Source organism: Lampetra fluviatilis, chromosome 27 (assembly GCF_964198595.1).
Source record: "Lampetra fluviatilis chromosome 27, kcLamFluv1.1, whole genome shotgun sequence".
NCBI classification, from domain to species: Eukaryota; Metazoa; Chordata; class Hyperoartia; order Petromyzontiformes; family Petromyzontidae; genus Lampetra; species Lampetra fluviatilis.
Genome location: NC_136301.1, coordinates 1,137,111 through 1,164,105, shown reverse-complemented (window position 1 = coordinate 1,164,105; position 26,995 = coordinate 1,137,111). Strand labels below are relative to the sequence as shown.

The following is a 26,995-nucleotide window of genomic DNA, read 5'->3' as shown; positions in this document are numbered from 1 at the left end:
GTGTTAGTGGTGGTGGTAGTAGTAGTAGCACTGGTAGTAGTAGTGTTAGTGGTGGTGGTGGTAGTAGTAGCACTGGTAGTAGTAGTGTTAGTGGTGGTGGTGGTAGTAGTAGTACTGGTAGTAGTAGTGTTAGTGGTGGTGGTGGTAGTAGTAGCACTGGTAGTAGTAGTGTTAGTGGTGGTGGTGGTAGTAGTAGTACTGGTAGTAGTAGTGTTAGTGGTGGTAGTGGTAGTAGTAGCACTGGTAGTAGTAGTGTTAGTGGTGGTAGTGGTAGTAGTAGCACTGGTAGTAGTAGTGTTAGTGGTGGTAGTAGTAGTAGCACTGGTAGTAGTAGTGTTAGTGGTGGTGGTGGTAGTAGTAGTACTGGTAGTAGTAGTGTTAGTGGTGGTGGTAGTGTTAGTGGTGGTAGTAGTAGTAGCACTGGTAGTAGTAGTAGTGTTAGTGGTGGTGGTAGTAGTAGTAGTGTTAGTGGTGGTGGTGGTAGTAGTAGCACTGGTAGTAGTAGTGTTAGTGGTGGTGTTAGTGGTGGTGGTAGTAGTAGTAGCACTGGTAGTAGTAGTAGTGTTGGTGGTGGTGGTGGTAGTAGTAGCACTGGTAGTAGTAGTAGTGTTAGTGGTGGTGGTAGTAGTAGTAGCACTGGTAGTAGTAGTAGTGTTAGTGGTGGTAGTAGTAGTAGCACTGGTAGTAGTAGTAGTGTTAGTGGTGGTAGTAGTAGTAGCACTGGTAGTAGTAGTGTTAGTGGTGGTAGTGGCTGTCTCTGTCGCCTGCTGCGTCAGCGACTCGCCTCGCTCCGCCGGGGGGCGTCGACAGAGCGGCGGCGGCGGCGACGCCTGGCGACCACAGGCGGCCATCTTGCGTCGGGAAGGACCCCTCAGCCCCTCCCCCAGCCCCCCCTCCCCCAGCCCCCCCCCGCACCGCCCCACCCCCAGCACCCCCCTCCCCCCCAGCACCCCCCCTCCCCCCAGCACCCCCCACCGCTATCCTCTCCCCACCACCGCCGCCCGCGTGAAGGGGTGGGGGGGTTGTCCGCCCGCCCCCCACCCAACGTGGCCGCCGCCGCCGCCCCCCCTCTCCCCACGTCGCCGCCCCTCCCCCGAGTAACGTGGCGCTGACGTCACGCCGAGTGGGCGGGGCCATCGTGTCGCGACTTCCGGTTGCCGGGTCCGCTCGGGAAAGATGTCGGAGGCGGGCAGGCAGGAGGTGCAGGCCGTCTTCAAGCGCCTTCGCGCCGCCGCCACCAACAAGGTGACGCCTCCTCCCTCGCTCGCTCGCTCCCTCGCGCTCTGCCCCGTCACCTCCCGGGGTGTCCGTCGTGGGACCCCCCCCCCTGCCCGCAACGCGCGAGTTGAGACGCCGTGTGGGTGGGGTGGGGGGGAGCTGCCTCGGATAGTCAGGCCGCACGGTACACGTAAGCGAAAAGTCGGAGAGAGACGACTCGGAAAGTGACCCCGGCTCCGTCCCCACCTCGTCCCACCTCGTCCCCACCTCGTCCCACCTCGTCCCACCTCGTCCCACCTCGTCCCACCTCGTCCCCACCTCGTCCCCACCTCGTCTCTGTCTCTGTAGTCTTGGTGCGGGTTGTTATTGTGGGGAATAAACGGACGGCTCTATGGAAATTATAGCAGCAGTTGCCTTTCGGAAAGCCTGGTCCCCGCCATGTGAATGTGGAATCGCCGCCGAATTGCCACCGCTGGCTCCTTAGGTGGAGATATTCTGCTGCCACGGCGTGACGGTATCGGTGCGCTGGCTGCTGATGTCTTAGATGTTTATATTGTTCTGTCAATTTGTCATCTACCGCTTTCTCTGTTACACACCGTTTGCATAACAGTTGCATTAGAATTTAAAGCTGTTGGGAAAATCGATAGGGTGGATGAAAAAATACGTCCTTTCAAAAATTAATATAATCCTGCTTACTCGCTGATGATGTACAAGTACTTCATAGTTTCAATGAGAGGTGTTTTAGAACGCAGTGAGTTCGTTTTAAGTCCCGAAACAGATTCCATCAAATTCCTGTTTGTCATCGGATTTTAGTTTTTTTAAACGTTAACAATGTGTCATCGCTCCACACCGCTACAGTGACCATTAAAGAGAACCCCTAAGTTATGAGGTTTATAAAACATCTAAAACACGCATCTTTCATTGCAGTGAGGCTAATTTATTCTCCTTTGTATTGGCCGTCAACGCAGTGAGTGTCACTCCTGTTAGTGCGACGTTCTTGACGGCGGGGGACTTGGTGGAAGATCTCGAGTTAGACATCATCCCACTTGCTCCTTCCCACCGCCCATCATTTCAACACGCAGGATGGCTTTTCACGACCAGTGTTAAAACCATAATGGAGGTTTTTGGGTTCAATCGCGTAAATATGAATGTGTCGTTAAACCCGCCACCACCCGACACAGCCACAGATTGCTCCACACCTCTGGCTGTCCGCCTGATGATGCTGGTTGTAATTACTGGCGAAACGTCGTTACTCGGATTGTAAGTGTTGTGGGTTTACTCACCAACACACCGGCGTGCTGGACTAGTAACAAATTGGCACGTTTTGTCTGCGTGACAAACCTTACTCATTGGCTGTCAGATGGTGGCGGGTTTTTATATTTACGCGATCTAACCCACAAACCTCTATGAAGTTGTCAGTTGGTCGTCGTATGCGGAGTCTGCTCCCCGCCATGATAACGTGGAGTTTTCACCACTACCCTGGGTCATATCGAGTTATTTTTTTATCGTCATTTCTAAAATAAATTAGAATGCATTCAGTGTGAACTTGTGAAACTCCAGAGTTTGGTGCCTGAATAAATTTTTTTATGTGGTTCATGTTATGGCCTATTTAATCTGTTTTGTGAAATTCGTCAAAACAATCGAGATAAATAAAATAACAAGCACTATGATGTCATTGGAATGTTGAATTTTATATCTATTTTTTTTCCCTCAATGCACATTGCAATACATCACGCAGAAATGTCTACTGTTCAAGTCCCCCTTTCCATCTACACCCTCCTCTTCCTCTCCACCGGAATCACCTGGCGTGTCATCTGCAATGGACCCTTATCCTCCTCCTCCTCCGATGAACGGGATGCTTTGCTTGAAAAGTTTTCAATGTTAATTTCGAGTCCGATTGCCTTTTCTACCTCGTTTGATTGTTGATTCGTTGTCGAACTTCTTTCGCACCGTACGTCGCCAAATCCGTGCGAATCGGAAGGTGCGTTCTTTGTACGATAGCGATGTCGGTATTTATTCACTGTATGTTTAATGCGCTGCGACACGTTTGAGTTTATTGTGCGATTGCCATTTATTTGTGATATTTTGTTCTTGGCTCGTGCGCTAGGCTTTTTTTTTTGTATTCGCCATCACTTATTGGCCCAGGGTCACCCTAGAAAACAGTGTCTTGCAGCTTCAGTTCATTCTACAGAGTACGTGACAGTCTGTGAACCAGTAATCTGCTTCTCCCTCCCGATGCTCAACTTCTAGAGACGGTGAACCCTATATAGCCAGCATATATATGCAGACAAATACTCTTAATCGTGTGACGTTGATTCTAAATGGTGGATGGAAAAACCGGAGGACCCGGAGAAAAATCCGCACGACCACGAGGAGAGCCATGCACACTCCAATAGTACGGGCGTCGGGGTCGGGATGGAACCCACGACCTCCTGCATGCCAGGCGAGAGAGTGAACATCTCGCCGCCTCTGTGGCACCCTGTAGACTTGGTCCCGGCCACGGTAATGTCGAACTTCCAGTTGGTGTGCAAGACTCCCAGCAGAGCAGTGACCAGAATCTGAGTTCTCAATAATAATATTGATGATGATGATGATGGTCGTTATCCACGGTGAGGCGACTGAGTCCTGCATTGGTGAACAATTCCTTCAGACGGGGAGGGGGGAGGGGGTTGGCTTTGCCTTGTGTGGGAGGGAACCTGGGTCCCTGAATGCCATTGGTTACTGATTTGGCTCGTGCACCTTGGCTTCAAGGGTCAGTGTACACTCCTAAGTGGGTTATTATTACATAAATTAGTTTAGGGAAAACTTAAGTAGATTTGCGTTGCCGATTAAAATTATGATTAAATAGAGAACAGCATGTTTTGTTCTCACATTAGGATGCTGTCTTTAAACATACCATCAGCCTGCCTTGCCTAAAAAAATGTTAATCTATATTGACATTTTTGAGGAAAGCACATCAAGCTCAACTAACTCATGAAGAAGTGGCAGAACAAAGGGAATCTGCTGAATGAGTAGTTGCGCACACGCTTAACAAATCATGAAGAGGAAATTGAATGGGCCCTTGCTGGTTCTGGGAGAAAACAAAGATCCCCGTATAGCCTTAAGAGACTGTTGGGGCAAGTGCGGTTTGCGAGCAGCACCTATGAAGGCCGGCACGGCACACGAGGGGGCAGGTGGCCAGCACCACACCCGGCCGCCTTTGTCTCCCCAGTGGCGATGTTTACACACCGCACCAGGTCCTCATTTGGGGCCGAGTCGACCTAGGGGAGGCCCAGGACCGGTTCAGACAATCGTAACCGGTGGTGGCCGTGAGCGGGAATCGAACTTGGGTCGCCGGGTTCGTAGCGCTAACCGCTGCGCCACCGCTCCCCAGAAGGAGGTTTTCTAACTGCGGATGAAACAGGAGGTCGCGGAAAGATGATGGGCACCGGCGTCACGCCGTGCCGGCATCTTTGGCAGGACATATTTTCCTCGTCATTGGGCTCTTGAAGAATCCATCGTGAGCCCGCCATGCGTGTGCCCGCAGGTGTGCTTTGACTGTGGCGCTAAGAATCCAAGCTGGGCGAGCATCACGTACGGCGTCTTCTTGTGCATCGACTGCTCGGGCACCCACCGCTCGCTGGGCGTGCACCTCACCTTCATCCGGTACCGCACCTCGCCATCACACCATACTGTACCACACCTCACCATCACACCTCACCATCACACCTCACCATTACACCTCACCATTACACCTCACCATCACACCTCACCATCACACCGTACCTCACCTCACCATCACACCGTACCACATCTCACCATCACACCACACCATCACACCTCACCTCACCATCACACCTCACCATCACACCTCACCATCACACCGTACCGCACCATCACACCTCACCATCACACCTCACCATCACACCTCACCATCACACCTCACCATCACACTGTACCGCACCATCACACCTCACCATCACACCTCACCATCACACCTCACCATCACACCTCACCATCACACCTCACCATCACACCGTACCGCACCTCACCATCACACCGTACCGCACCTCACCATCACACCGCACTGCATCTGCTTGTGTGAGTTGCACTGACGTGTGACGTCCCCTCTCTCGGGCAGGTCCACGGAGCTCGATTCAAACTGGACCTGGTTCCAGCTGCGATGCATGCAAGTGGGCGGCAATGCGAACGCGGTGAGGGCTCGCGAGCTCGTACACATCCGGACACAACGTGCCCGCCTCCGTCAGAGGCTTGGGCGTGGTCCGCATCATACCAAAGACAAATGTCCCCCATATAACCTTTAACGGACTGTTGGGGCAAGTGCGGTTTGGGAATAGCACCGATGAAGGCCGGCAGTGGTGCACGAGGGGGTGGGTGGCCAGGGTTTGTAGCGCCCAAACCGCTGCACTACCACCCCCCTTCGTACAAAGACAACCAAGACCCCCAGTAAAGCCTAAACAGACTGTAGGAGCAAGTGCTTTTAGCGAGGAGCACCTATGAAGGCCGGCACGGCACACACGGGGGTTTGTCATCATACACGCGCACAAGCACACGCACACATGGAGTCTGTGATAGTAATCATAATCATTTCAACTGGTACCGCGTCGCAGAGTATTCACTCTGGGCTAGAGAGAACCACAGACATGCAGCCACATGGTGAACCAGTGAGTGCAAACATTACCCAAGTTTTTCGAAATGTTAAGGTGCTATCGGCCAAGGAAACCGGAGTGCCCGGAGACAACCCACGCGTGCGAGGGGGAAATACTCATGCCCATACATACCAAACATAGTCCACATTTTTCTGTCCCGCTTTCCCCTGGCGAGCCCAGGGTATGATTGGCTCCTCCTCGATGCCCACGGGAAGGGAGTTTCACAACATCTGTGCGGAGATCCGCCAACCGTCGCCGCCTCCCCAGTGCCGGTTTATAGGCCACATGCTTAGACCGCCACCGCCTGGCTGACACTTGGGCTGTAGTACTCAAAAACACACACGTGGGTGCAAACACAAAAGACAAAGATCCCCCCGTGGAGCCTTTAACAGACTTTAGGGGCGGAAGCTGTTAGCGAGTAGCACCTGTGAAGGCCGGCACGGCACACGGGGGGGGGGGGGGGGTGGGTGGCCACGTCCGGCAGCCTTTGTTTCCCCAGCGCTGATGTTTTTTGGTTTGGCCATTTTTGTTTGTTGTAGTACGGAGTAAGACTGATGGCCTTAATCTAAGTTGTTTTGTGGTTGTTGTTGTTGTTGTTGTTTGACTTTGCATCCCACTGGGAATTTTGCACACAGCGTTGGTGTATGGTGATTTTTCTGCAATATTTTGCTGTCTTTACTTGGATTTTCTGTTTGCACTTAGTCACATAGTCACTTTAAGATGTTGTCTTGTTCATGTTTTTGTTTTTTGTTTGTTGCGGTTGCACCCAATTCAAGAGCCGAATGGCTCACAGGGCTATACCTAATTAATGAACTTGAACTACTCGTTTAAGGCGGAGTTGACCTACGGGAAGGCTGAGACCGGTTTAGATAATCGTCACTCTTTTTGGTCTTGAGCAGGAATTGAACTCTGCTCGCCGGGTTCGTAGCTCAGCGCGCTAACCACAACACCACCGCTCCCCACAAGCACGCACATGCGGCGCGTACGTAAACGCGGGCTTGAGTGCTTGACCATCCACGCTTGTCCAAACCTTGAGAGCAGGTTCCGAACGTGGAGTTGCTTAATTGTTGCGTGGCTGACTGTACTTTAATCACTGAACCATTTATTCACCGAGGATAGAGGGTATAGTCAGCCGTGCCACAAACATTTTACTGACCTGCTGAGATAGCGAGAAGATAGAACGTAAGAACATGGGAAAGATTACAAAGGAGAAGGGGGGGCCCCATTCGGTCAATCTAGCTCGTTGGGTTGTTGGTCGCAGATCGATGCCAGAATCTCGTCGAGGCGTTTCGTGAAGAGTTCCAGCGAATTTGCTTCCACAACACGCCGGTCTGAGCAGTCGAAATGTTACATTTTAATGCAGATTAATTCCGTGTAACGGCCGATTCGAATTTTGCCACGAGTGTATCAGCTGTCGTAACGTCGCTGCTTGCTTCATGGCATTGTCACGTGTCGCCGGCTCCGTCGCTGGCCGCGCTGACTGCACGCGTGGCTGTGCGCGCTTGGGGCCGTGCGATGACGTTTGTGCGCCGCGCGCCGCTCACGCAGGGCACGTTCTTCTGCCACCACGGCTGCACCACGACGGACACCAACGCCAAGTACAACAGCCGCGCCGCCTCGCTCTACCGCGAGAAGATCAAGGGGCTGGCGAACAACGCCCTGCGCACGCACGGCACGGACGTAAGACGCGCAGCACCGGCTTGAGACTTTGCCGGACAGGACGGTGAATGTCTGTGGTTTCTCACCTTAACAGAAAAGCAGAATGAGTGTGGATTGTTTATCAATATTGTTATGAACACTTTCCCATTCCGAACGGAATTTTTTGATTCCATAATGCAGGTTTTTTTGGGTTAGATCGCGTAAATGTATAAATGTGTCGTTAAACCCGCCACCACCCGACACGGCCAACTAGTAAGGTTTAGTGTCACGTAAACAGAACGTGCCAATTCGTCACCAGTACAGCACTAACCCGGGGTGTTGGAGAGCCAAGCCACAACATTTACAATCTGAGTAGGATGTTTCGCCAGTAATTACAACCAGCTTCATCAGGCGACAGCCACATTTCTGATTACATTCCATTCCAAGGCCATGCGGGAGGGAGTGTGGCACAGTTTGGCGCCGGATATTGTAGGGTGGCGGTCGTGTTGCTACGGTTCTCCGCGGTGAGTAACGATGTCTTTAGAACAGCGGCGCTACTACGCCTCTCTAAACAAAACATTTATGCCGAGCCGCTCGCACGTTCCGAGATTGAGGGGTGATTGTGACTCTCGCCCTGCGACTTGCAGATGTCTCGGAATGGTGAAGGGTTAATAGTCATCGCAGCGTATCTGTACGCAGACGAACGCTGGGTTGTGCTCATTTCCACCACTGGCCCCCCTGAGGAGCCAGTGGTGGAAATTTCACTTTGTTTTAACAAAGGCCGGCACCTTCCACAGGATAGGCGCTGTTGACTTCCCACAAAGTGGTACTCGCTTTATTGACCCTGGAGGGATGGTTGAGCTATGTATGTGCGTATGTTGAACTTCTTTCGCACCGTACGTAGCCAACCGTGCTCATCGGAGGTGCAGCTGATTCAACCTTGGACCAGAATTTGACCTTGCAGCCTTACAGTTTGCGACGATTCACACCAAAAGCTTTCTCGCGATGGGGAAAATCGCGACGGGCAGGGTTATGAGCGTATGCGCATATACAGTACACGTATGCATATACAGTACACGTATGCATATACAGTACACTTAGGTCTGCATACACTTTTGTGCAGTATATGTGCGTGTAGTTATGGCCCACCTGGCTGCCCGGGTTATTATATTATTTAGCACGAGCTGGGACCCATATCTTGTCTCGGTGAGCAGTTGTTCCCCCACACCGCCTATTCTCTCGATTGAAAACTAATTTATTTGGAATTACTTTTCGTTTTTTTCTTTTTGAGTCCGTCCCCCACACCTCTTCGTAAGGTGCAGAAGAAGTTCAACGAACATACCAATGGCAACAACAGCCATTCGCCACTAAGTGACGGTGACGTCACCACGGCGCCTGTGCCAGGCTAGGTGCACTTTGAGGCCACGTGGAGTGTCGAAGGCTCGCTGACAAGGTCACGGGACAGACCCAGCAGGTGCCGTGGGTCGACTGACTGAAATGACGAGCAGATGCATGAGATGTGCCCCCTACTGTATATACATACAAAGACAAAGATCCCCCATGTAGCCTGAACAGACTGTTGGGGCAAGGGCTGTAAGCGAGCACCTATGATGGCTGGCATGGCACACGAGGGGGTGGGCAGCCCAGCACCACGCCAGGCCGCCTTTGTCTCCCCAGTAGCGATGTTTTAACACACCTCACTAGGTACTCATTTGAGGCTGAGTCGACCTAGGGGAAGCCCAAGACCGGTTCAGATAATCATCATCACCGGTGTTGGCTGTGAGCAGGAATCGAACCTGGGCCGCCGGGTTCGTAGCGCCGCGCGCTACCCGCTACACCGCCTTGTGTGTGTGTATATATGTATATATATATACATATGTATATATATATACACACACACCAACACCACCCTCTTCTCTCCCCCGGCTCGTCTCTCCACAGCTATGGCTGGATGGCACGAGCACCGCGGCGGCCATTACCTCCCCCCAGAAGAAGGAGGCGGACTTTTTTGCGGAGCACACAGAGGTGGGTGGGTGCGATCGACTCGTGCGGTCCGTGTCGGGGTCGAGCACGCCGCACCGGAGTCTCGGTGACCCGGCTCAATCCCCGTTCATTCACATCGCTTGCGGCACTGGGCTTCCCTCTGCCGCGTTTTACCCTCGGCATGTAGTGCGGCAGTTTGCCGAGCACCAGAAATGGGGGTTTGTAGTCTGCGTAAAATCGCCACGGAGACTAAAAATGCTCCTTGGCAGTTCCCGGACATCAAGTCGGTGCACAATGAGAGCAATGGGCGAGGAGTCGGTACACTATTGGAGAAAAATCGTGATGAATGAATTAGTTCAGATATTTTGAACTTGAATAATTTACATTCCTAGTTGAAGCCACGTCTGTATTCACGTTTCACCAGAGCGCTCTGCGGTCAGTTCAACGACCTGTGGATTTTTCTCTATTTTATATAATTTCCTGTTTATAATGTCATTGACAGGTGTCTGGCTTGCACGGGGCGGGGGCAAGGGCTGGGGGGAGGTGGTCAGAACCTTGAGGATTGAGGAGTCACTAACTTAGAACCATGGTTCAAATCCACGATCTGGGCCTGGTCACCGATTGCACACACGCGCACACACACAAAAAGTCAATTTTGGCTTTGCAGGTAATTTTACAAACATTCCGGGTCTGATGATTGAAAGAAAAACCACGTGGCATTTTGGTTGGGCTGCTGGCAACAAACAAGCAGCAGGGCACGTTGGCCGCTGCAGATATTCTCCCGTTGTTACTTGGTCACTTGGGGGGATCTCGCAAGTCGGTCTGTGATCCTCTTTGCTGAGCTGCTCCCTCACGTTAGCCACTGCCCTGCAAGTAGTTCTGTGACCAAAGCTACAAAGAATATAAAAATGATGCCGTTAGCTGGTACACACCTCGGTATTGCTCATTGCAGACGATATGTTAAGGGTGAACTGTTCTTGCCAGTACGATGGCTAACGTGTTCTGCTGCGGCTGCTGTGCGCCTGCGTGTGCAGCACACGTGGGAGAGTGAACCAGCCCCGAGCGTGCCCGCCCTCATCTCAAACCCAGCCGGAGCTGCTCTCTCCCCCGACAAGGACGACAGTGAGTTGGGAGACCGCGCGCCGATCATCGATCGGTGGCCGGGCGCTCGGAGGACTCGTAATGCCAGAGCAATGGGTTGGCGCGATTCCGGTTCCTGCAGTCGAATCTGGGCACTCATCTGTGTGATGCTATCACACAGATTGATAGTATCAGGTGACAGTATTACAGGTGACAGTGTCACAGGTGAATCTGTGCACTCACCTGTGTGATGCTATCACACAGATTGATAGTATCAGGTGACAGTATTACAGGTGACAGTATCACAGGTGTATCTGTGCACTCACCTGTGTGGTGCTATCACACAGATTGATAGTATCAGGTGACAGTATTACAGGTGACAGTATCACAGGTGAATCTGTGCACTCACCTGTGTGGTGCTATCACACAGATTGATAGTATCAGGTGACAGTATTACAGGTGACAGTATCACAGGTGAATCTGTGCACTCACCTGTGTGGTGCTATCACACAGATTGATAGTATCAGGTGACCGAATCAGGTGACAGTGTCACAGGTGACAGTATCACAGGTGAATCTGGGCCATCACCTGTGTGATGCTATCGTATCCGCAAGTGTGTTCTGTTTCATAGTCTTAGCCTTGGCACCAAACACCGCGCAGAATAACACTAGATACACAGAGCGTTCCTGTAGGAATACGTTTTCAGTCTAGAATTAAAAGTGCATAGCTCCAGCGGCTACCTAATTTCGGAAGGAAAAGCATTTCAGGGTGGCCATTATGTGTGTATGCTGAACTTCTTTAGCACTGTACGTAGCCAACCGCGCTAATGGGAGGCAGGGGGGTGGGACAAGAAAAACTAAACACAACAACGAGCAGTTTTAAAGAAGTAGAGTTTGTCAGTCTGGATGAGTTTAACACCGCATGATGCATCGCTCGGTTTGGTTTAGCCTGGGAGCTGACGTCTAAATTGTTGATATTGCACCACGTGGCCTTTAAACACTTTATTTCTTCATGAAATGTGAATAAGCGAGATCTGTCTCGTAGGTTATAAGGTTAACTTGCTGAGCACATATCTGCTCACGTACTTTTGTGCTCCACAATACCGATTTTTTTTTGGGTTAGATCGCGTAAAAATATAAATGTGCCGTGAAAACCCGCCACCACCCGACACAGCCAACTAGTAAGGTTTGGTGTCACGTAAACAGACCGTGCCAATTCGTTACTAGTACAGCACATCGGTGTGTTGGAGAGCCAAGCCACAACATTTGCATGTTATGTGCTGTACTAGTAACCAATTGGCACGTTCTGTTTACTTGACAGACCTTACTAGTTGGCTGTGTCGGGTGGTGGCGGGTTTAACGGCACATTTATATATTTACGCGATCTAACACAAAAAACCCGCATTATGGATGATATTGGCCACGAAAGCCGACGTGTTGAACTGACTACTTTTGTGCCCTCGCATTGTAAGGAAATGCCGTACCGCGTCGTGACGACGGCGCCGAAGGGGATCGGGCGACATGACTCGGACGGGCCCCATAAAGCTTCGGTGTATAACGCTCGCTGCGAAAAGCGGTAATGATAGAAGAGTTTTAACCGCTGAAGCTTTGCGTTTTTGTCAGGTGAGCCAGAGAGGGGCCCGAGCGTGGATCACCTGGGCACGTCCCCTAAAGCTGCGACCATCGGTAATGCGCGGGACACGTGCTCGCACACACAGACACGCGCCGCGGCACGGGGTGGTGGAGTGCGCGGGTGGCGCCGCCAGTCCTGCGCCACACTCCAAACGCATCCGGTTCAGGCTGGCCGACCGCGCACTCCAATTCCCGCTGCAGGGAACCAGTTGGCGCGGCTGTGAATGAAGAGAATCTGCCTGGCAAAGGGCGCGGATAGTATTTGACCTGCTGAATGCTGGGAAACTTTTCTGCTGCCACCCATTTATTTGTTTGCCCAAGAAAATGCATGGCGAACAATCTTACTTTTCACAGGATCCCCGACAAGTTACGTTTCCACCCAATTTTTATTTTCTCCGTTTTTAGTTTTTATCGGCAGGAACGTACGATGCTCAGAGAAGTCCCGTCCAGGTGCGATGTGAGGACAACAACAGAAGTGACATTTTTTCAAATCGTGGCCAAATTGATTTCAATATATCGATCAACGTGGCGTAGAAATACATTTCACTGCCAGTGCGCAGTGAGCAAGCATCACGGGCCTCACACCAATTTCTATCGGTATCTTTGCGGTTTGAAAGTCTCCGCTTACTTTGCGAGAGTACGACAATTGTCCATCGCTGTCCGGGCCTACGTTTAGAACATTCCTTTGCGAGTTCCGTCGTAAAGTACAGACGGTTTGGCCACACACGGGGGTATGCCTCATGACGAGAGATATTTGAATTTCAACGTGTTTTTTTTTGCTTGGCTACCTCTAGGGACGTGACGTAACCGTTTGTGTCTCTCACCTGTAGCTGATTGTGAACGATTAGGTGGCAGCGCCGCTTCGCCAAGGAAAGGTGACCGGCCTTCCCAAAGCAAATGCCCACCATTTTAATTGGCTCTGTGATTCACACAAAATGTGGCTGTAAATGTTTAATCTTTTCGTTTGCCTTTCCTGTCTTAACCGTTTTATGATTTGTTCTTGCAAGATGTGCATGCCGTGCATGAGTGGATGCTGGGTGAAAAAAAAATATTAACTCGTTTTTACCAGCGAGATGCTCAATTGGTTGAGCGCCTTCGTCCCCGAAAATCCCCAGCACAGAACTGAACATCAATCAAATGAGATGTTCTCTATGCCAGGATTTCCGAAACTCCAATCCTTGTAACGCACCACCATGCCGCCACCTCTTTCCGCGTTTACCAATTTTGTCCTCCCCATTCAAATACAAGTTAACTCGTCCCACACGCTGCACGCGCCGGATGATTGTTAAATAAGGCCCCCACGTGACGCGCTTAGTAATTAACGCTGCCCTCTTCACGCGGATCACGAGCGCACACACACCCACGCGGAGATCTCGGTCTTAATTTGAGTCGGCTCTCTATTAACGCAGGCAGAGTTAATTTCTCAGCGCGTCACGTGGCACGTATCACTGTTGAACTTTTTTCACACCATACGTAGCCAACCGTGCTAATTGGAGGTGCAGGGGAAGGGCAAAAACTAAACGCAACAAGCAGTTCTTAAAGAAATTAGCTTTCAATGCAGATTTAAGACTGCATGTGATTGTTTAACAATGACTGTTTAACAATCATTGGGCACGAGCAGCGTGGGACAAGTACATTTTTACGTGAGTGGGGTGTAAATTGATGAACGCGTAAAGGCGGAGTGTGGGGTCGCGAGCACTGGAGTTTTGCAGACCAAACAAGGCATTTGTTGCCTCTTCTACAATGCCGTACGTGGAATTTGGGACCAATCGGCAAAGAGTGTCTTGAACTCGCAGTGTCCTGCACAGGATTCGAGCTCTGCGTGACTTTCTGTGCCCCCGATCGTCTTCACAGGATTATAGAGCAATGCAATGAGAGATTCTCTAGCCAGGATCGGGGGGTGAAGGAGCAAATTGAACAACACCTTTGGGATTCCCCGGTAGCGGCACAGCAGCCCTGTGTGTGGCGCAACAGATTGGCGCTTCGTGACTATCAAACGGTAAAACTTTAAAATAAATGACCAGCGAGGAAAACGTATGTACGCAAGTGCAGTCACGTGACCTTCGCTCTGCTTGGCGACGCAACCGTTCTCCGTGACTCCTGCTTAGCAGAGCCTCCAAAGAGCTGCCCGCGTGCGGATGGGGAGGTGGCAGCCGGGTGTGGCTATGTGTAGAGCCAGAGGCTCCACTTGTCACTGTCCACAGCGAACACAAACTGGCGGCAGTGGGTGCATCAAAGTGCCTGCATTGTCAGCTCAGATCGAACGTTGCCAACGAGTGTTAATTGGGACGCCTCGGTGGCGAGATGTTATCGGCCTCGCCTGGTATGCAGGAGGTCGTGGCTTTGATCCTGACCCTGACGCCTGCTGCTGTAGATTTGGAGTGTGCGTGTTGTTCTCCCTGTGGTGGTGTGGATTTTTCTCCGGGCCCTCCGGTTTTTCCCTCCACATTTAGAAACGTGCGCTTTTGAGTATTTGGTTGCTGTAAATTTCCACGCGATAAGCCACTTTGTTGGGCTATCATTTGTGGCCAGGTCCTTTCTGAAATAGAGCGAAATAGCTCAGTGGACCATCCCTGCTACAATCTAAATTAGTTTAGTTAAATTGCTAAAATAATCAATTTTTAAAGGGTGCGGTCGCTCCGTATGTCCCAAGTGGGGGATCCCAATACAGAATTCGTCTCCTGTCTCTCGGTGTGTGCGTGTGCCATTATCCCATAAGCCAATTAGTGTGCGTGCTCTCACAGGAGTGAACTTTTTTTCTTTCCACGTTTTTCCTGGCCCTGTTTCGGGTGCTGTGTTGATGATATTAACAGGCTTGCGCACGTGAACAACGCGTGTGCCCCATTAACCCTCTCCACTCGCAGGCAGCCAGTGAAGTGGTGCACGGTGTGTTAGCACGAGTTAAAAAGTGCACGGTTACATTTGGTTCATTCTACTAGGGGCGTACCCAAAGGGAATCCTATTCACCGTAACTACGCGGACCACTTGGCATTAGTTTTTCTCAGCCACCCATTGGTTCATTTACTGGATGTCTGTGAGTAAAAGAGCTTCGAAGCTCATCGGATTCCTCCAGCGGGCTAAATAAAGATTCTGATGCGGACCTCCCACCGCTTTTACCCCCACCGTATTTTCATTCATCTATAACCACAGATATTTTAAATCTATTCAGCAGCATTTTCCATAGAGCTTTTTGGATAGCAGTGTAAGGATTCACCTCCCCATTGTTATTTGATTGATTGTTAAGACTTAAACATTGTGGTCACTATTCCATGTGAAATATATAGATAAATATATGAATTGAAAACATCGATTCTTGTGCTCGTGATTTGCGTGGTGTATATTGAGGCGAGGAATCATTAATGGTCATCGAATATATCTATCCGTTACGCCGCTTGAGAAAGAAATGTGTTTACGCAGCCTCGCTGAGTTTCGAACCCTCTTAGGGGAAGGTCCCGCTCAGGATACCCAGTGTGTTCATTGAGTGTTTATCTTAGAAACGGCTGTGCGCGGTAACAGCACCGTCATCACTTTGGGTATGCCCCTTTATGTTGGAAGTGAATTAAAATGTTTTGTGCTTGTGGTCTTCTCATATTTGTTGTTGTTGTTGTTTTAGAAGTGAAGTCATCGATCGTGTGCAAAAAGAAGCCAGCTTCGGCTAAAAAGGGGGTGAGTGTTTTTATGCGTGTATGTGTGCATGCGTACGTGTGCATGCGTACGTGTGCGTGCGTACGTGTGCGTGCGTACGTGTGCATGCGTACGTGTGCATGCGTACGTGTGCGTGCGTACGTGTGCGTGCGTATGTGTGTGTGTGCGCTAGTGTAGCGGTTAGCGCGCCGCGCTACGAACCCACCCACCCGAGTTTGATTCCTGCTCACGGCCAACACCAGTGACTGTTATCTAAACCGGTCCTGGGCGTCCCCTACATTGACTCAACCTGAAATGAGTACCTGGTGTGGTGTGTAAACATCGCCACTGGGGAGACAAAGGCGGCCGGGTGTGGTGCTGGTCGCCCACCCCCTCGTGTGTTGTGCCGGCCTTCATAGGTGCTTGCTAGCAGCACTTGCCCCAACAGCCTGTTAAAGGCTATACGGGAGATCTTTGTCTTTGTGCGTCACCGTGCATTAATGGGTCCCACCATAATTCCACCGCCGGTAAAGTTAACGGCTTTATCAGCCAGCGGGCGGAATCGAGGGCAACGGAAGGCGCGGTGAAACCACAAGGCTGTGCCGGCTCTCCCACGAAGCGGCCCCACACACTTTCAGCTCGGCGTGACGATGACGCTGCTGCCATCATTCGACCGCACGGCACGTGAAAAAGTCTGATGAACGCCGTCGATACGTGTGTCGCTTGCGCTCTTTCGATTTGTGGCCCGTGTCCCACGCGTGTTGCCAGTGGTCAATTGATAAACGGCCTCTAATTAGCCAGTCAATGGAGCTTAAAATGAGAGACAGATGGTGCGGCAATGGATATTGTGCTTCCACCACCACCGCTAAAAACCAAGCTCACCCCTAATGTCCACGTTAAAAAGAGATCTCTTGTGTGTTTTTTAACAGGTGCACGCGTACTCTACGTGCATGCCTGATTGTGCATGTGTGTGGGTGCGTGTGTGTGTATGTATCGGGCGTGGTGTTGCTGGCCACGCACCCCCTCGTGCGCCGTGCCGGCCTTCATCGGTGCTGCTCGCTAACAGCACTTTGCCCCAGCTGTCCGTGAAGGCTATATGGGGGATCTTTGTCTTTGCGTGCGCCACAGATGGGAGGGGTGCGTAAGACGGGCGGCCTCGGCGCCCAGAAAGTGAGCGGCCAGATGTTCAACGAGCGCGAACGCCAAGCGCAGGCGACGGACCGTCAGTGCGAGCAGCAGCACCAGCAGCAGCAGCACCACCAGTCGGAGGACGACTCGATGTGAGTGCGGAGGGGCGGGCAGCTTGGCTACAGGGGCGCTGATGATCGCAACTCATGCAGACGCAGATGTGCCGCCCCTGGTAACTGATTAAATTAACGAGCGGAGAGTACATTACGCCTGCCTCCCCCATAGCTTCCCCTTCACATATTTTCGTTTACACATCCCATCAACCACACTGCTGTCTGGAAGTGAGCCATGTCAGAGGCGGGATGGTGAAACTGCCCGATGCCACAGGCAAGGACGCCCGCCTTGTCTGTTGGACGTGGGTCCGAGTTTCCCATAATGCATGGCTCAACGGAGAGCGCAATTGCTGATCAACACAAATGCACAGACGAACACGCACACACACACATACAACGGATGCACACGTGAAAGCGTATAAATGTATGGATAGCTAGTCAATGCAAAGTGGTGAGTAAATTAGTCGACCTTGTTTGAATATTGTTGATTAATTGTTACTTGCTGATTTACGGTTGATCGTAATGAATGTCACGTGGCAGGATGTCAGGGTGGCCACCGTCTTTTTATTATTTTTACTCAGTTGATCAGCTTTTCATTGACCAACTGTCCCAGCCCAAATGCTAAGCTACACGTGAAAGTCTATGTGTGTGCACGTGTGGCCTCTTGTATACGAGTGCGTGCCTGCGTGTGTGTGTGCAAGAAAGAGCGTGGGGGCAACGGTTAGCGCTACGCTTCGCTACTTACCCGACGACCCGAGTTCGATTCCCGCTCACGGCCAACACCAGTGACGATTATATGAATCGGTCCTGGGCGTCCACTAGGTCGGCTCGGCCTCAAACGAGTACCTGATGCTGCGTGTAAAAACATCGCCACTGGGGAGACAAAGGCGGCCGTGCGTGGTGCCGGCCACCCACCCCCTCGTGTGCCGTGCCGGCCTTCATAGGTGCCACTCGCTAGCAGCACTTGCCCCAGCAGTCTGTTAAGACTATAGCGGGGTGTCTTTGTATTTTGTGCGTGCACCAGTAATGATATGTATGTGTGTGTGCGCGTGTAAGCAGGGTGACGTCCATGCGCCTCGCCTACCAGGAGCTGGAGCTGCAGCGCAAGAAGGAGGAGGTGAAGCTGCAATCAGCCGACGGCAAGAAGCGGGCGCAGGCGGAGCGACTGGGCATGGGGCTCGGCGCGCGCGCGTACGTACACACACACACATACGCACACACGCGTACGTAAACACGCACACACGTACACACACACACACAAGCACGTACACACGCGTACGTACACACGCACACACGCACACACGTACACACGCACGTACACACGCACGTACGCACACACACACGCACACGCACGTACACACGCACACACGCACGTACACACGCACACACATGTACACGCACGTACACACACACACGTACACACACACACGTACACACACACACGTACACACGCATCCACGCACTTCCGATCAGCACGGTTGGCTACGTACGGTGCGAAAGAAGTTCAACATACATATGTAAAGACAGCGGTGCCAACAGGAAAGAGAGAGTTGGAGAAGGGAAGGCAGGACCTAGTGCGGGGTGAGGTTCACGCCGAGAATAAGAGAGAGGGAGGAACGAGGTTCGAGGCTGTTTGGCAGAGATTCGGGTCGTCGCTGGTTGCCGTCTCGTCGTCGTCGTCGTCGCTGCTATATCGTGACGCCGGGGTCCGAAGCCGCCTTCAAGGCTAATTAAGTCTTGAGCCGTTACACACACATGCATACACGCACAGACGTACGTCCACGAACCGCGTGGCGCGTGCTCACCGCGTCGCGTTGTCTCGGCGCAGCGGGATTTCTCACTCGGTGGTGGAGGAGATGAAGACGATCGAGCAGGAGGCGCCCGCCGTCTCCAAGGCCAAGGGGAAGTTTGACCCCTTCGACGACGCCGGCTTCACCTCGGGGCCCCCCAAGTGAGGCTCGCCTCGTACGCGCACGCGGGCGTCACATCTCCACACACACACACGCGGGCGTCACATCTCCACACACACACACACGCAGGCGTCACATCTCCACACACACGCACACACGCGGGCGTCACATCTCCACACACACACACGCGGGCGTCACATCTCCACACACACACACACACGCGGGTGTCACATCTCCACACACACGCACACACGCGGGTGTCACATCTCCACACACGCACACACGCGGGCGTCACATCTCCACACACACACACGCGGGTGTCACATCTCCACACACACACACACACGCGGGTGTCACATCTCCACACACACGCACACACGCGGGCGTCACATCTCCACACACACACGCGGGTGTCACATCTCCACACACACACACGCGGGTGTCACATCTCCACACACACGCACACACGCGGGCGTCACATCTCCACACACACGCACGCGGGCGTCACATCTTCACACACACACACACACGCGGGTGTCACATCTCCACACACACACACGCGGGTGTCACATCTCCACACACACACACGCGGGCGTCACATCTCCACACACACACACACGCGGGCGTCACATCTCCACACACACGCACACACGCGGGTGTCACATCTCCACACACACGCACACACGCGGGCGTCACATCTCCACACACACGCACACACGCGGGCGTCACATCTCCACACACACACACACACACACGCGGGCGTCACATCTCCACACACACACACACGCGGGCGTCACATCTCCACACACACGCACACACGCGGGTGTCACATCTCCACACACACACGCGGGCGTCACATCTCCACACACACGCACACACGCGGGCGTCACATCTCCACACACACGCGGGCGTTACATCTCCACACACACGCACACACGCGGGCGTCACATCTCCACACACACACACACGCGGGTGTCACATCTCCACACACGCACACACGCGGGTGTCACATCTCCACACGCACACACGCGGGTGTCACATCTCCACACACACACGCGGGTGTCACATCTCCACACACATACGCGGGCGCGGGTGTCACATCTCCACACACACACGCGCGGGTGTCACATCTCTACACACACACGCGGGTGTCACATCTCCACACACACACGCGGGTGTCACATCTCCACACACACACACACACGCGGGTGTCACATCTCCACACACACACGCGGGCGGGTGTCACATCTCCACACACACACACGCGGGTGTCACATCTCCACACACACACACGCGGGTGTCACATCTCCACACACACACGCGGGTGTCACATCTCCACACACACACGCGGGTGTCACATCTCCACACACACACACGGGCGGGTGTCACATCTCCACACGCACACACGCGGGCGACCGCATCTCCGTACGTATGTGAACCTGTCTGCCATGTGGCGCGTTCTCACCGCGTCTAGACCTTGGAGACACAACGTCTTTATTGCCATTCACAATCGATTTTCGGGGTCAAATCGTGATCGCGTAAGTAAAATGTGTGTAGTGCACCCTCCCCACACACCTGACAGCCCATGCATGATGTCCCCGCGATGAACAAACGTGGCCACGTTTGACTACTGCTTCGGCAGCACCACCGGTGCCTCGCTGTTGTAGAGCAATTCACAGCATGGAGAATGACGTTAGTGCCGCTAGCTACGGCCAGCACCATCGGGCAGTTGTGCCGGATTATCTCAGTGCGGTTGCACCGCAGCGAATGTCTGTACACGGGAATCCGCCCACACCTGCGCCCGCCCCGTATTCCGCTCGTGCGCTCGCAGGTACAGGGACAACCCGTTTGCGTTGAGCGACAGTCTGGGTGGGGCGAGCGGCGGAGGCGGCGGAGCCCGGGGCTGGGGCACGGATGACTCCGGCGGGGACGGGGGCTGGTCCTTCCTGGACCGCGAGGAGGTCACCGAGGTCAACCTGAGCAGCCAGAGCGGCCGCTCGATGCGCCAGACGTCCTCGGACCGGTGAGCGCGCTGGCCACGGGGGCGGCCCCGGCACCCGCCGGACCTCGCGTTCTAAACCGCCCGTTGGCGGAGGCTGCGTTTGTTTGAGCCCCGCCGCTCAGCTGCGCCGGCTCACGCTCAGCGGCATCGTGAACGCCGCCTCCGCGACAAAGCCACCTCGGACAGAGATGTTAACTGCCTCACCTGGTATGCGGGAAGTCGTGGGTTGGGTTCCAACCCTGACGCCTGCTGTATATTTCGAGTTTGCCTGTCTTTCTGTCTGTGATCGCGTGGATTTCTTTCCGGGTTCTCCGGTTTTTTCCTCCACATTTAGAATCAACGTGTCAGAGTAGTGCATTTGGCTGCTATAAATTTCCGCATGATAAGCCATTTCGTTGAGCAATCATTTGTGACAGACAGGTCACTTCTGAAAAATAAGTGAATGCCTCGGTGGGCTTTGTCTGGTAGAATGGGGATGGTTTAGTTTCATTCGTATGTCTTTGGATGATTTGTTTACCTTTCTTGTACTTTGCACGGATATCGTGTCTTTGTATTGTTTGTTGTTGCAACGTTCTTAAGGTCACTTCTGGAAAAGAGATAAATCGCTCAGTGGGCCTTACCGGGTAAAATAAAGAAAAGGTTTTATTCTCAGACTTCCTCTCCGCACGGCTTTTGAACCTTGACCCCTCCAGCCCCACCAGCCGGCGCAAGGCGGACACTTCGGAGGCGGCCGGCCCCGCGCCAACGTCGGACGAGGCGCAGAGGAAGTTCGCCAACGCGCGCGCCATCTCATCCGACATGTTCTTCGGCCGCGACGAGAGGGCGGAGGTCAGGCAGTGGGGGGGTGGGGGGAGGGGGGGCCACTCGGGAGTTTATTAAACACTCATTTTGTGCTTGGAAAGCCGTACCCTTGTTTGCGGGCTCGTTCATTGTACTCCTGCATCTGCTTGGGGCACGTGATGAGCTTGTGACGCGCACCTCTGCTCCTATACACGCGCATGTGAACAAGTGCAAATGTGCGTTCCCTTAAGACACAGGTGCACATTTGAGTAAAATGTTCGCTTCTATACGTGCACTCGGAGATTACGTATATTTACACATGCTCACTCTTCTGTATGTAAATACAACAACAAACACCCCCCATTCGCCACCATGGAAAGGAGTGGGCAGTGGCATGCACACAGGTTCATGGTCTGTCTCGGTTCATCCCTGTTTTGGGTCTCACGCAAACAAGGGTGCGGCTCTCTGTCAGAGAAATCGACCACAATGAAAGTCTTTAATGTATTTATGTTTAACTTCTTTCCAACCGTACGGACAGTAGCTAACCATGCTAATCGGAGGTGCTGGGGAAGGACAACAAACTAAACACAAAATAAATGAGTTTTCAATCTATATTTAAACTTGCAGAGCTCCAGTGACTTCCTAATATCAGAAGGGAGAGCGTTCCAGACGGCCGCAGAAGCGTATCTCTGTTCGATGGCTTTAGCCAAAAGCCGCCACTGCGAGGATGGCCGGAGTTTGCGTGATGGTTTATGCTCCTTGACGAGATCAGCAAGGTATTGAGCGAGTGAGAGAGAGAGAGAGAGTGTAATAGTGCATGAGTGTGAGAGTGTAATAGTGCATGAGTGTGAGAGAGAGAGAGTGTAATAGTGCATGAGTGTGAGAGTGTAATAGTGCATGAGTGTGAGAGAGAGAGTGTAATAGTGCATGAGTGTGAGAGTGAGTGAGTTTGCGAGCGTGAGAGAGTGAGTGAACGGGGAAGGCCCTTCCAAGGAGCGTCTGTTTTGTCCGCGTGTCCGTGTGTGCTCCGCTCAATTAAAGTTTGACCCAGATCTCTCTGTGTGCGCTCTATAACCCCTGACTCTGGCAGGATGACACACGTGTCCGTCTGGAGAGCATGCAGGGCAGCTCGGCCATCAGCTCGGCTGACCTCTTTGGCGACAAGAAGCACGACTCCAACGGTAAAGGCCGAAGACGCGACGTCGCCTCAACGTCGTCGACGAGCAAACTGAACCTCTTTCCCAAACGATGTCAGAATCAGAATCTTTATTTAGACTGAAGGAGGAATCCGATGAGCTACGAAGCTCTTATTATTATCACGGATGTCCGGTTTGCTGCCCCGTCCAGGCCGCGCAGTGGCATCGTCGCACAACCCCGTAGGGACCCTTTGTTTTCAGTCGGGGAAAAGGCTCAAAAGTAACGCGTAAGTTTAACGATGCGTCCAGGAGGTGTGCGTTGTAAGCACCTGAACATCTCTCGGCCTCGTGCAGACAGCTGGCTCCACAAAGTGCCGCACGCGCGACCGTTTTGTCATTTTGGACCACCAACTCGCCCGACCAAAATGGGCAGCGCTGAAACAGAGATGCAGCTTCTTGCGTCTTTCGGTAAAGTCACGTAGAAGGGAAGTAATAAAATAATAAAATAAAACATAATAAAACAATTCTCACGACGTTTCGGCCACAACGCAAGCAGCCGTCTTCAGGTGAAAACCAGGTCTGTCGAGGCTGTAGACCGGTGTCACCCTTATTGGTACTCGTCAGTGCCGTCGTCGGCGTTCGCTGCTGCCGTGTGCCTCCGGGAGCCTCGTACACGGAGAGGGATTCCCTGTATTGCTCCTGGGGAGCCGTTAACTTGCTCAGAATAAGCGCTGCGCATGTGGCCAGAAGTGTGCGTGTTGTCCTGCCACACGGTACTTCATGGTTTGAAGTCCACATTCCAGTCGTGATTATTAAGCCGGCGATTTTGAGCATAGGTGTGCAGTGCACATCCAAAGTAGCAGTATTGGCAGCTTAGATATTTCATAATTCTGAGCAGACTAATTGTGATTTTGCTTATTTCACAATAATCTTTTCCCCCGTGTTCATGCGATTGCCCCTACGATGTGTGCGGCGGTCTTAACACCCCCCCCTCCGCTCGCATTTCCATCGAACGGCTTCACCTCCCTCCGCCTCCCCGCCATCCATGTGTTGTGTGGCCAGGCTGAGTCGCTGCTTGCCGAGTGCACTAGCCCCCCCCCACCCCCTCCTCCCCCCGCCCCCTCCTCCTCCTCCCGCTGCCCCCTCCTCCTCCCGCTGCCCCAGCAGTCTTTGCGTGAGATTTGTTGTCGTCCTTGTCGTCGTGCAGCGTCGATGGGCAGCGCGCTCCCTGTGGCTCCGGACATGGCGCAGTTCCGCCAGGGCGTACGCACCGTCGCCGGCAAGCTGAGCGTGCTGGCCAACGGGGTCATGACCTCTATACAGGTGCGGCACGAACGCGCTCGCGCAGCAACTCGGGACGACGCGGACGTCGAATTTTGAGCACGCGTGCCCACGGCGCTCCGTGAGTGCGACTCGTCGCTGAGCAGCCGTGAGCACTTGCCGCTATCGCCGGAGCAAAGATCGACGCCGTTTTGGCTCGGGTAGTTTTGGGCAAGTGCTGGCCCCGGTGAACATCGCGTGCCGTTTGCGATCGCCGACATGGTGGGAAAGCAATGGGGCAGCTCATAGACCGCTTTTGAATGTGTTGGTATGGCATCGACAAGGCTCGATTATTGCAACTCGCTCCTCTACGGGGACGTCCGGTGTGGCCACGTACGTTGGTGATGTTGAATAAACAGAAGTATTCGCCCGTTGTGTTTTCTCCCACCGCAGGATCGCTACGGCTCCTAATAAATGGGCGCAAGTTGCAAACGGAAGAGAAAATTTCTGGACGCAGAAGGTCGTCTTAAGTCCACGGAACAGACGCTCTACCACACCCCGCCACTACTAAACTACGTCGCATTATACCACTGCACTGCCAAAGCACACGCCTCTACGCCTCTACGCTACACCGCCCCGGGAGTCGTCGTGCTGTCCGGCTAGATATTAAATTGGGCCTGCTGCACCTCCTTTAGTCAGCCCGCTCTCGACTAACGCGTTAGCCTCGTTAATCGGGAACACGTATGGACACGTTAAGAATACCAGTCACTCGCAGTGAAATTCACATGCTGATTTCGTTTTCAAGACGCGCTCTGCGCATATTGTTAAACCGTTAACGTCACTTCGACTTTCAAGATCACTTTGACCAGGTGAGAATCCAAGAGACCAGGGGTAAGTCCCATCGGCAAGAGTGACCCCGGGGTCGTCCCAGTGACGACTTTATCCACGACCTGTCAAGACTGCGGAGATGTTCACTTTTGCTATTTTCTCGGTCCTTCACAGCAACGCCTCGGCACATGACGGAGGAAGTCGCGACTTTAAATCATGCGATCACCGTCGGCCCTCTGTGCTTAAGAGGGGGGGGGGATATTCACAGCTGTCAAGAAAACTAAACTTCAGCATTTGCACCGTTTTCTTTTGGAGGGAGTTGGAGACTTTACATGTTAACTTTACACGAAATAAAGTAAATAAAAAGATTGATAATTCCGAGCATTTTTGCCACCCTCCCCGATAACACATTTTTTTTGTTTGTTTCAGAATGTCCGTTCTTAATTTGGTTTACATCGCAACTATGTTAGTTGAGTTTAATAATCGAGCTCCGTGGAATAGGAACTTTTATTTTCTTGTACCTTCCAGATGCTGCGTTCGGCATTGTTCAGCGGGGGGGGGGGGGTCTCATCCCCTGTCGGTTGTGTGTTGAAGGCCGCTTTCGTGATAATGGAACACAAATGTAATTATGACGTGCGCCGTTTTAGCGCGGCTCGAAGGTGGCGGTGTAGAACGTTGCATAAATACTCTTACTCTAATATATTGGCCCCGATTACTATTGGTCAAAAAATGTTAGTTTTTGCATCATATTGTGTTGAGAGAGAAAAGAAACAGCAAAAAGAAGATTTTTTCTGCCGAAAATATTTTTGTCAAGTTGTGCGGGGGGGGGGGGGGTCTTATCGGGCATTTTAAATATTGTATCAGATGAGGCGCCGGCAATGGCGTAGCAAGTTTAAGACGTTGAAATCAAGGCCGCAATTTTTTGTTTGTGTCAACTTCACTCAACCTGACTCAAAGGTGTCGTGCCAACGAGACTTCACCATCTCGCCTCATTGAGGCCTCCGCCTTGATTCGCATGATCTCGGCGGTCGCTCAATGCGCTTTACTGCAAGACTCGAGCGCGATGAAAGGATTGCCGTGTCGGTCGAGAGTAGATTTTACGCTGACAGTTTTTTTTAATCAAGTCGCTCTGATTCACTGCTTGATGCAGGCTAGATTTGAGCAATAGATTCACCAATTAATCAATCTACTTGTGAATAAAGTGCTTATTTTCAGGACCATAGGATGGAGTTCATCATCTCTACTGTTGGTCCAGAGCTGGCCATGCATGGGAAACCCAATTTGAAGTGGTATTCCGGTCACTTAACACAACAGCCACATCTAATTCCACGCCTAGCAACATCAGTGTTCGCTTTGGCACCTCTGGACGCACGATGATTCGTGCGAGACGTTCCAAATTGAAAGTGTAACCTGCATCCTTGGTAGTGCATTTCTAACCATCCGAACTCGCTCCACCTCGGACATTCACTTGTTCTTCGATGGCCTGTGTGTGAGAAATCTAAAGTCGCTGGAGGATAAGTTGAGTTGTAACCGAAGCCTTTGCCTGTGCATCTGGTGGCACGCAACAACGACTTCTAAACGGAGCATTAAGCCGCCCGGTTTCTCAAGTTCTGCTTAATTTCGAATGATTGTTTTTTGTTGTTGTTTGCATTTTCATTTGACGACATTTAAAAGGAACATTGTCAACTTAAATTACAACAGTGTGCTGCGATATGGAAACGCACGTTACCTGCAGTTTTTTTTTTCTTCTCCCAACCGCAAGCTTACAGAGGGGGGGGAAGGTGGGGGTGCAGTGGCTCCACGGGTCAATTGGGGGAATAGTATCGCCTGTTTGGTGTTGGCGTCGCTTAGAACTTGGACTTGTAATGGAATAAGAAATAAATTAATAAAATAGAGAATGAAAAGGCTCCAATCTTTCAATGGTCTTGCGCTACGTTACCGAGTGTAGTTTTGACTCAAGAGGTATTATCACTGGTCACTGCTCTGTTGCTGGTCTTGCACACTTGCTGAAAGCA

General features: G+C 52.2%; 1 protein-coding gene across 2 annotated transcripts; it reads left to right on the top strand.

Moving 5' to 3' along the window:
* Positions 1-1,133: 1,133 nt before the first annotated feature.
* On the top strand, positions 1,134-25,362 carry ARFGAP2 (ARF GTPase activating protein 2). Of its 2 annotated transcripts, none has more exons than XM_078868985.1 (16): positions 1,134-1,245; positions 4,745-4,863; positions 5,339-5,411; positions 7,416-7,547; positions 9,447-9,530; positions 10,523-10,610; positions 12,191-12,253; positions 15,813-15,865; positions 16,952-17,103; positions 18,124-18,255; positions 18,893-19,015; positions 20,806-20,997; positions 21,669-21,804; positions 22,847-22,937; positions 24,100-24,215; positions 24,606-25,362. In XM_078868985.1, exons 1-16 carry the CDS (start codon positions 1,177-1,179, stop codon positions 24,621-24,623), a joined length of 1,641 nt encoding a protein of 546 aa, XP_078725111.1. In that variant the 5' UTR covers positions 1,134-1,176; the 3' UTR covers positions 24,624-25,362. The 2 variants fall into 2 exon arrangements, with proteins under 2 accessions (XP_078725111.1, XP_078725110.1); XM_078868984.1 differs by having other exon boundaries at positions 18,121-18,255.
* The last annotated feature ends 1,633 nt before the right edge of the window (positions 25,363-26,995 follow it).